This window comes from Mandrillus leucophaeus, unplaced genomic scaffold (genome assembly GCF_000951045.1).
Source record: "Mandrillus leucophaeus isolate KB7577 unplaced genomic scaffold, Mleu.le_1.0 Scaffold230, whole genome shotgun sequence".
Taxonomy (NCBI): Eukaryota; Metazoa; Chordata; class Mammalia; order Primates; family Cercopithecidae; genus Mandrillus; species Mandrillus leucophaeus.
This window is the reverse complement of record NW_012102366.1, coordinates 291481-301813: the sequence shown is the minus strand read 5'-3', so window position 1 is coordinate 301813 and position 10333 is coordinate 291481. Positions and strand designations below refer to the sequence as shown.

Genomic DNA, 10333 nt, shown 5'->3' with positions numbered 1-10333 from the left:
CGGGAGGGGCGGGGCGGACGCAGAGCCGCGTTTAGTCTATCGCAGCGGTCGCGAGCGCTCTGGGTATCCTGTGCTGTGCCGCGCAGTTCGGCAGCAGCAGCCGCGGAGCAGTAGCCGCCGTGGGAGGGAGCCATGAAGCACTACGAGGTAAGAAGCGAGAAACAGGGACCGTGTGGCCACTGCTGACCCATTTTTTTTCCCTCTTTGCGGGACCACGGGACCCCACTTTCTGGTCCTGTGCCCCGAAGGAAGAGTCGGACGGCGCAGGCGCAGTGGGCAAGCGTTGCGCCCCGGGCCACTCGTAAATTCCAATGCGCATGTGCGGAGGAGGTATTTATAAATCTGCAACCCAGGCTGTTTTGGGGGTGCTTTTTTTGGGGAGTCTCTGCAGGGGCTGGGACGCTTGCAGGTTCCTTGTAGCTCCCCCGGCGGGCTGAGTTGCAGACTTTGTCATGGAAGCCACGAAGGTGCGGGACCCTTGCTCCCAATCCGAGGGAGTCTTGCACAAATCTTGCGCCACGCTGCCGCCACCTGCGTAGGAAGGGGCTTTGCAATCAGTCTTTATGTACGACCTTTGGACCCCTTCCCTCGCCCGGGACGTTCCCGGGAGACTTAGGCGGTGAGGGAGGTGCAGCTCCACTGCTGGCTTTCGCAGAGCAGCGAAGCCAATCTTGCTTTCTGGTTATCTAAGGTCATCTCCGTCAACCCTTGAGTGTCATCAAGGAGAAATCTACCACGCACAGCCACTCTTGAAGCCCATGTCTTCTGACTCCTAACTTGGGTCACTTTTTCCCCTAAAACGAAGCCGTTTGATGTGCTTATCGCCCTAGATGATAATATGATATTAATAATTCAACCAATTGTCCCTGAATTATTGCTGACTTTTAAGTAACTATCATCAAATAATAAAATTTGTTACCAGAATTCAAAATAAGAACAATTTAGCAAGTGCTTACTGTTGTGCTGGTGAGATTCTGTTACCTTGTATAAGAACTATTATTACTCCTGTTTGTAAGGATGAATAAAGTCTCAGAGATATCAAGTAACTTGTTCAGAGGCCCCTTGCTAGTAAATGCAAAACAGATAGGAGAACTCAGGACGCCAAGGTCTTAGTTCCTAGCCACTATGCCATGCTGGTCCTCAAACGAAAAACAGCAGGTCGAGCGATTTCTTGTTTCTCACTTCCCCTCCACTTTAAAAAATTCTGGCAAAATACACATAAAAGTTACCATCTTAACTATGTTTAAGTGTACAGTTCAGTGGCATTAAGAACATTCACGTTGTTGTACAACCATCCCCACCACCCATCTCCAGAACTCTTTGCATCTTGCAAAACAGAAGGTGTAGCCATTAAATTCTAATTCCCCATTCCTCTTCACCTCCGCCTCTGGCAACCACCCTTCTGCTTTCCGTCTCAGTGAATTGACTACTCTAGGTACCCTGGATACGTAGAAGGAATTTTTTTTTTTTTTTCTTTCTGGAGACAGAGTTTCGGTCTTATTGCCCGGGCTGGAGTGCAATGGTGCGATCTTGGCCCACTGCAACCTCCGCCTTCTGGGTTTAAGCGGTTCTCCTGCCTCGGCCTCCCGAATAGCTAGGATTACAGGTGCCTGCCACCATGCCCGGCTAATTTTTTGTATTTTTAGTAGAGACGGGGGTTTCACCATGTTGGCCAGGCTGGCCTCAAACTCCTGACCTCAAGTGATTCGCCCGCCTCGGCCTCCCAAAGTAGTGGGATTACAGGTGTGAGCTAGCACGCTTGGCTGTTTTTATTCACAAGTTGAATATTACTACCTCTACTCCCTGCCCTCTTTATTGTTGTTATTTTTGGAAATTTACCCACAATCCTTTGAAGCCTTTGTTTTTTTGTTTTTTGTTTTTAGACAGAGTTTCACTCTTGTTACGCAGGCTGGAGTGCAGTGGCGTGATCTCGGCTCACTGCAACCTCCACCTTCCAGGTTCAAGTAACCTTCACCTCCCAGGTTCAAGTGATTCTCCTGCCTCAGCCTCCTGAGTAGCCGGAATTACAAGCATGAGCCACCACGCCCGGCTAATTTTGTATTTTTAGTAGAGACGGGGTTTCTCCATGTTGGTCAGGCTGGTCTCGAACCCCCGACCTCAGGTGATCCACCCACCTTGGCCTCTCAAAGTCCTGGGATTACAGGCGTGAGCCCCTGTGCCTGGCCCCTTAGAAGCCTTTAACTCAGAAATCCTGTAATTTTTGACATGGTATCAAGAATGAGGAGGTTTGTATTCAATAATCTCTAATATGTCATTTACGTTTTCATTCTAGAATAAAGTTCTGATATGGATTCCCCTCTCAAACTCTGTGTCTAAACCTGTAGTCCCACTACTGTAGTCTCAGCTACTCGGGAGGCTGAGGCAGGAGGATGGCTTGAGCCCAAGAGGTTGAGGCTGCAGTGAGCCCAGAAATCAGGCCACCGCATTCCAGCCTTGGCAACAGAGACCCTGTTTCAAGAAAAAAAAAAAAAAAAAAGCCACCACGTCCAGCTTGAAACATGCAGTTTGGAACATCCATATGGCATTTTGCAAAATGTAGCTGGTTTAGTTTTGCTAGTTAACAGATAAAGTAGGCCTCTGAGCACCCTGGGGGTGAGCGCTTTTGTTTCAGGAAGCTGGGCACAGCCTGAGGCCCAAGACTTGGACTGGAGAATATGCTCTACCATACTTAATCCTTTTCTCTCCCAGAAAGAAGGGGGAGCTTTGGCCGGGCATGGTGGCTCACGCCTGTAATTGAGCACTTTGGTAGGCTGAGGTGGCTGGATCACTTGAGGTCAGGAGTTCGAGACCAGCCTGGCCAACATGGAGAAACCTCGTCTCTACTAAAAATACAAAATTGAGCCGGGTGTTGTGGCACACGCCTGTAATCTCAGCTACTTGGAGGCAGAGGTTGCAGTGAGCTGAGATCATGCCATTACACTCCAGCTTGAACAAGAGAGTGAAAGTCTGTCTCAAAAGAAAAGAAAAAGGGGGGGGAAGCTTCAAACTCACTGTTCAAAGTGACCTTGGAGGAAAATAATAAATTGATATTTTGCTGTGTTCTTTGTTATTCTCTACCAACCTTTGCCACGTACCCATGGAGGCGATAGCGACAGGGCTTCTGGGTGGGAGAAGCAGTTGTCTCCCGGCCTAGCGGATTGCATAGCAAGCAGATTAGTTTAACTGCGTGTGTTTATTATAGATGAATAAAAATAGAAAAGATGCTTTCACTCACATTTAACAGGCAATTTGAGAAAAGGTTTATCTACATCAAAGAATGCATTTCTGGCCGGGCGAGGTGGCTCATGCCTGTAATCCCAGCACTTTGGGAGGCTGAGGCGGGTGAATCACTCGAGATCAGGAGTTCGAGACCAACCTAGTCAACGTGGTGAAACCTCGTCTCTACTAAAAACAAAAAAATTAGCCAGGCATGGTGGCGCGTGCCTGTAGTTCCAGCTACTGGCTCAGAGGCTGAGGAATGAGAATCACTTGAACCTGGGAGGCGGAGTTGCAGTGAGCCAAGATCACGCCACTGTACTCCAGCCTGGGTGACACAGCGAGACTCCGTTTTAAAAAGGTAATAATAAATAAAGGATATATTTCAGCTGGGCACAGTGGCTTATGCCTGTAATCCCAGCACTTTGGGAGGCCAAGGTGGGCAGATCACGTGAGGTCAGGAGTTCGAGACCAGCCTGGCCAACATAATGAAACCCCATTTCCACTAAAAATACACATATTAGGCTGGGCGCAGTGGCTCACGCCTGTAATCCCAGCACTTTGGGAGGCTGAGGCAGGTGGATCATGAGGTCAGGAGATCGAGACCATCCTGGCTAACACGGTGAAACCCTGTCTCTACTAAAAATACAAAAAATTAGCTGGGCGTAGTGGTGGGCGCCTATAGTCCCAGCTACTCGGGAGGCTGAGGCAGGAGAATGGCGTGAACCCGGGAGGTGGAGCTTGCAGTGAGCTGAGATCGCGCCACTGCACTCCAGCTTGGGAGACAGAGCAAGACTCCGTCTCAAAAAAAAACCAAAAAACCAAAAATTAGCCAGGTATGGTGGTGGGCGCCTGTAATCCCAGCTACTTGGGAGGCTGAGGCAGGAGAATCACTTGAACTCGGGAGGCGGAGGTTGCAGTGAGCTGAAATTGCGCCATTACACTCCAGCCTGGGTGACAAGAGCGAGACTCTGTCTCAAAAAAAAAAAAAAAAAAATTTCTGCTTGGGACTAAATCCATCCTCCCACCCTCAAGCAGTCTCTTGTCCACTGAGAGGTTAGCCCCCTTCAAAAGACTTTCTTGGCTCCTGGAGAGACCTTGGAGATTATGAAGTACAAGTTACAGTTGATAGAGGTAACGCCCAGAGGGGTGCAGGACGTGCTGACTGTCACACAATGAATTAATGTCTGGCTGAGGACTGATATCATGGCAGTTGGGATCCCAGCAGGAGGGGAGATTGGTGGCTGTTTCCATAGTAGCCTCATATCACTGCCAAATCTCATCTGATCTGAGAGGAAAAGTTATCCATTCTGTGGCCTGATTGAGGTGAAGCCTCTAGCTGGAACAGGTCACCTCCAGGCCTTGGCTGAAACCCTCCTCTTAGAATGCCAGAGCAGGCCTTGGCATTGTCTTGGGGTCAGAGCTAGGTCGGTAAGCGAACTGCTTATCCTAGGACACAGTAGTGTGTGTGTGTGTGTGTGTGTGTGTGTGTGTGTATGTATGTATGTATGTACGTATTTTATTGCTGTTTTTGCCACTGCTGATGAGACTCAAAGCAATGAGCCCAGTAGCAACTGGAAAAACAGCCACTACATCTTGTAAATGAGCCTGTTAATTCCAGAGAAAATCAGTCTCTTCAGCCTCCAGCTGTTCAGGTCTCTGCCTGTTTCCCGCAGCTGAGTACCCAGAGGTGAGGAAGCCTCAGCCTCTTGGGGTCCCCACAACCCGCATTTAGGATGCTTGCTTTTTTTTTTTTTTTGAGACGGAGTCTCCCTCTGTCACCCAGGCTGGAGTGCAGTGGCGCGATCTCAGCTCACTGCAACTTCCACCTCTCCAGTTCAAGTGATTTTCCTGCCTCAGCCTCCCAAGTAGATGTTATTATAGGCGCATGCCACCACGCCCGGCTAATTTTTGTAGTTTTAGTAGAGATGGGGTTCCACCATGTTAGTCCAGGCTGGTCTCGAACTCCTGGGCTCAAGCGATCCTCCTGCCTTGGTGTCCCAAAGTGCTGGGATTATAGGTGTGAGCCACCGCGCCTCGCCCAGGGGTGAGTCTTATTAGCACCTGATCGGATGGGAACTAGTGTTCCACTTTACAGATAATGCAGCTCAAGCTCAGAGAGGTAAACTCAGCTGGTCAAGGTCACAGAGCCTGGAAGCTGGGGAGCTGAACCTGGGTTTGTCTGACTCTAGTTTTCTCCACGCTGATGGCTTCTCTGCTGATGCTGTCCTGCTATGTTCAGAGGACAGAGCATCCCTGAAGGGAGGGTGAGGTGCTGCGGGTCAGTGTGGACTGCTGGGAGAGGATCTCTGTCCTAAAATCAGATGGGCTGCCCCTTGGAGTAAAGGCAGGATTGAGAGTGATGAGCCTTGGCTGGGTGCGGTGGTTCACGCTTGTAATCCCAGCACGTTGGGAGGCTGAGGCAGGAGAATCACCTGAGGTCAGGAGTTCGAGACTAGCCTGGCCAACATGGCAAAACCCCGTCTCCAATAAAAATATAAAAATTAGCAGGGTATCATGGCGCGCACCTGTAATCACAGGTACTCGGGGGACTGAGGCAGGAGAATTCGTTTGAACCTGGGAGGTAGAGGTTGCAGTGAGCCGAGATTGTGCCACCGCACTCCAGCCTGGGCAACAGAGTGAGTCTGTCTCAAAAAAACAAAACAAAAAAACAAAGTGGCGAGCCTTGAGCTGTGGTGAACTATAAAGACCTTTCCTATATTAGCCGGACTCAGGCCAGATTCCTGAGGGGGTTGGGGAGGATCTTAGGCTTTTCAGATTTTCCTGCAGGCTTCTTGCTTTGAGCAGATGGTGACTCACTGGGCACATTCTCCTGGTGGAGTCCCTTCTGTTCCCCTGGACATAGCTTTGTACTTAGGCAATTTCTCTGCTGTAGGCACTCAGAATCTCAGAGCCCAGGCTTGAGGGAATTTTTCTTGTTTAACTTCTGTAAAGTTACAGATGAGGGACCTGAGACCCAGAGAAGGCGGCCTTTTCCAGGGCTGCAGGCCAGTTCCCCTTTGGGTTGGGCAGTATTGATGATTGATACTGGGAAGGTGGCAGTGCCGGCGGGCTTTGGATCAGTGCTGGGCTCATATGCTTAACTGCCACTGACAAGGTTTGGAGCCCATGGGCAAGTTCTTTAGCCTCTTGAGCTAGTTGTATTTTTCTTTTTTTTTCCTGAGACAGAGTACCCCCTCTGTTGCCCAGGCTGGAGTGCAGTGGTGCCATCTTGGCTCACTGCAACCTCTGCCTCCCGGGTTCAAGTGATTCTCCTGCCTCAGTCTCCTGAGTAGCTGGGTTTACAGGCACCCACCGCCACGCCTGGCTAATTTTTGTATTTTTAGTAGAGATGGGGTTTCACCATATTGGCCAGGCTGGTCTCGAACTCCTGACCTTAAGTGATCCCTCCGCATTGACCTCCCAAAGAATTGGGGTTACAGGTGTGAACCCCCACGGCTGGCCTTGACCTAGCTTTTTCATCCATAAAATGACACCTCGGTGTGCGAGACCCGGCTCACATTGTCTGATGGTGTGCATCTTCCCAACTCTGTGTTCAGGGATAGCAGGCTGACATCGCTAAGTCACAGGTAGGGTATTTACACCACGGAAAGTGGCAAGCGCTACAGCCCAAGCCCCTTCCTGTCTCCTGCCGGATGTTCATATTGACCGGGATAGTTGTCCCTGCATCCCAGGGTTATTATTGTTTGAAGGGGTTCTTGGTCTGGTGAACATTGGATGAGCAGATACATGCCTGGAAAGCCTCAGCTTGGTGCAGCACCTTGCAGCAGCTAACATTTGACAAGTAGTGTGACCCTACTCACCTCTGGACACAGTAGGGCAGATGTGGGGAGGCGGGGTCGAGGAGGCGGGGCTTGAGGAAGGGGAAGGGTGCCGAGGAGCGGGAGGCGGGTGTCGAGGAGGGGGAGGCGGGTCCCGAGGAGTGGGAGGCAGAGCTGAGCAGGAAAAGGCGTGTCCTGAGGAGGAGGAGGAGGCAGGGCCGAGATGGAAGAGGCAGGTCCGGAGGAGGAGGGGGCAGGGCTGAGGTGGAGGAGGCGGGGCCGGGATGTGAGAGGCAGGGCCAGGGATGGGGAGGCGAGGCTGTGGAGGAAGAGGTGGGGATCAGGAAGAGGAGGCGGGGCAAGGAGAAAGCCGTGGGACCCGGGAGGGGGAGACGGGACCGAGTAGCAAGAAAGTGGGACGGGATGAGTGGTGGGCTTTGGTGTGTGCCAGGTGGAGTAGCTATTTCAGCCGCACCCAGGTGGGTTTAGAGGCTCCACCAGCTGGGCCCAGCAAAGCCCTCTGGACTGACTGGTTCCTGAGGAGATCAGAGGAGGGCTGACAGCCTTGAGTAAGGGCGGTGCTTGGAAAGGCCTTGCAGCTCTGATAAGGTGGTTGGGTTTGGTCGGGAATTCTGCACTTTCACTGACAAGTCTGGCTGCGTGAGAAAGGCCAGAGACCTTGAGCTAGTTGGTTAAGTTCATGCCGCGTCTTAACACCTTCTTGCTGATATTGACAGTGGCAGCTGAGAATATTTTAATACCTGGGACATTTCCTGCAGCAGCCAGAACATAGTAATCGTCCTAGTAAATTACGGTGAATATAGTGCTTAATTCTAAGTGGGCTTTTTTTTTTTTCTTTTTTTGAGACGAAGTCTCGCTCTTGTCCCCTAGGCTGGAGTGCAATGGCGTGATCTCGGCTCACTGCAACCTCCGCCTCCCGGGTTCAAGCAGTTCTCCTGCCTCAGCCTCCCGAGTAGCTGGGATTACAGGCGCGTGCCACCACACCCGGCTAGGTTTTGTATTTTTAGTAGACACGGCATTTCACCATGTTGGCCAGGCTGGTCTGAAACGCCTGACCTCAGGTGATCCGCCCAGCTCAGCCTCCCAAAATGTGGGGATTACAGGCATGAGCCACGGCGCCCCGCAGTGTCAGTGCTTCTTATCTAGTAACATATCTAACTGTCATACTAAACATAAGAAATAGATGCTGTTCTTATCTCTACTTGACTGATGGAGAAACTGAGACGCAGAAGGTGAAGCGACTTGTCCACAGCTAGTGGGTAGCAGAGCTGGGATTCTTTTAGAACCAGAGTGGGCTTTGCTGTGGGTCGTGCACTGGGGGAAGAATGAAGCGTGTGGTGGTGGTAAAGGACTTGGAGGCCACCCACTCTGCCCTTGGGACAGTGACTTAACCTAAGCTTCAGTTTTGTCACCTGTGAGACCAGGATAAGGACACCTGGAGGCCTGCGGGGGAGTGTGAAGTTCCCAGCAGGCTTCGTGGCCCACAGGCAGGGTAAACATCATTAAGCAGAGAGGGACCCACGTTAGGCAGGTAAGGACAGGTCGGCATCTCCAGGGCTGCCTGAGATGCTTTTGGCATCTGACCTCTTTGGAAGGCCTCAAAACTTTTTTTTTTTTTTTTTTTTGAGATGGAGTCTCACTCTGTGACCAGGCTGGAGTGCAGTGGCGTAATCTCGGCTCACTACAACCTCCGCTTCCTGGGTTCAAACGATTCTCCTGCCTTAGCCTCCCAGGTAGCTGGGATTACAGGCGTGTGCCACTGTGCCTGGCTAATTTTTGTATTTTTAGTAGAGACAGGGTTTCACCATCTTGGCCAGGCTGGTCTTGAACTCCGGGCCTCGTGATCCACCCGCCACGGCCTCCCAAAGTGCTGGGATTACAGGCGCGCCACCGCGCCTGGCTGAGAAAGGCCTCATAACTTAATGAAGAAGGTCCACCAGGTGCCAGGAGACAGACTGATGCCAAATATATGCCCAGAAGATAGAGGAAGAAACCCAGATGCCAGTGCCTCGGTTTTGATATAATGTCACACACTATGCAAGTCACATTTTTTTGTGTGTGTGTGTGACAGAGTCTCGCTCTGTCGCCCAGGCTGGAGTGCACTGATGCGATCTCGGCTCACTGCAAGCTCCACCTCCCAGGTTCACGCCATTCTCCTGCCTCAGCCTCCCGAGTAGCTGGGACTACAGGCGCCCGCCACCATGCCTGGCTCATTTTTTGCATTTTTAGTGGCGACGGGTTTTCACCGTGTTAGCCAGGATGGTCTCAATCTCCTGACCTCGTTATCTGCCTGCCCCGGCCTCCGAAAGTACTGGGATTACAGGCGTGAGCCACTGCACCTGGCCACAAGTCACATTTTGAGATGATCAGCTCTTTTTTTCCTCATAGGAAGACCCTTGGGGAAGTCACAACACACTCAGAGCCAGTTCTTGATCTCTTATGACAAAGAATCATCCCAGAAATGGAGGCTGGAAGACAGTCTAGCCACCAGGTGCCTGTCACAGCTGCCTCAGTAGGAGCATGCTGCTTCTGTTCCTGCTCCCTCCTGGCTTGCTGTCCCTCGCCCAGCCACAGGCAGAAGGCCTTTTTGCCTGTGAGTGAGAGGATCTTAGTGTGCCATGACTCAGAACCCTCCCTCAGAGGCTTCTTGTCATCTGTCCCCTGCTTTCCTCACTTGTCACTGCGCTACTGTCTTTCATCTCTGCAGATACCCAAAGCCACGTTCCTGCCCTGAGTACATGCTGTTCCCTCGGCCCCCGATGCCCTTCCTTCTGCTTTTCTCACGCCTGGCCCTTCCTGTTACCGAGCACTCAGCTTCCATGTCCCCCAGAGAGACCTTCGTTGGCCATCCAATCTAGAGTCCATCCCCTTGCCTGTCACTCCGCCACCCCGCTCATCTCCTTCGCAGCCCTTCTGGGCTTGGGTTGCATTTTCTTTCTTTCTTTTTTTCTTTCTGAGACGGAGTCCTGCCCTGTTGCCCAGGCTGGAGTGCAGTGGTGGGATCTCGTCTCACTGCAACCTCTACCTCCCGGGTTCAAGGGATTTTCCTGCCTCAGCCTCCTGAGTAGCTGGGACTACAGGTGCCCGCCACCATGCCTGGCTAGTTTTTGTATTTTTATTTATTTATTAAAAAATATATTTTTTGGAGGCAGAGTCTTGCTCTGTCGCCTAGACTGGAGTGCAGTGGTGCGATCTTGGCTCTCTGCAACCTCCACCTCTGGGGTTCAAGCATTCTCCTGCCTCAGCCTTTTGAGTAGCTGGGATTACTGGTGCCCACCACCGTACCCCCCTAATTTTTTTTTTTTTTTTTTTTT

At 51.4% G+C, this 10333-nt stretch overlaps 1 protein-coding gene across 2 annotated transcripts in view; it reads left to right on the top strand.

The window, feature by feature from the left end:
* Positions 1 to 2: 2 nt before the first annotated feature.
* Positions 3 to 10333, top strand: part of TECR (trans-2,3-enoyl-CoA reductase) — a 42303-nt gene continuing 31972 nt past the window's right edge. Inside the window, exon 1 of one of the 2 annotated variants that reach the window (XM_011981773.1) lies at positions 3 to 147. In XM_011981773.1, the coding sequence (XP_011837163.1) occupies positions 133 to 147 (15 nt within the window). In that variant the 5' untranslated portion in view covers positions 3 to 132. The remainder of the gene's footprint in view (positions 148 to 10333) is intronic. The other variant, XM_011981772.1, reaches the window with a different exon arrangement.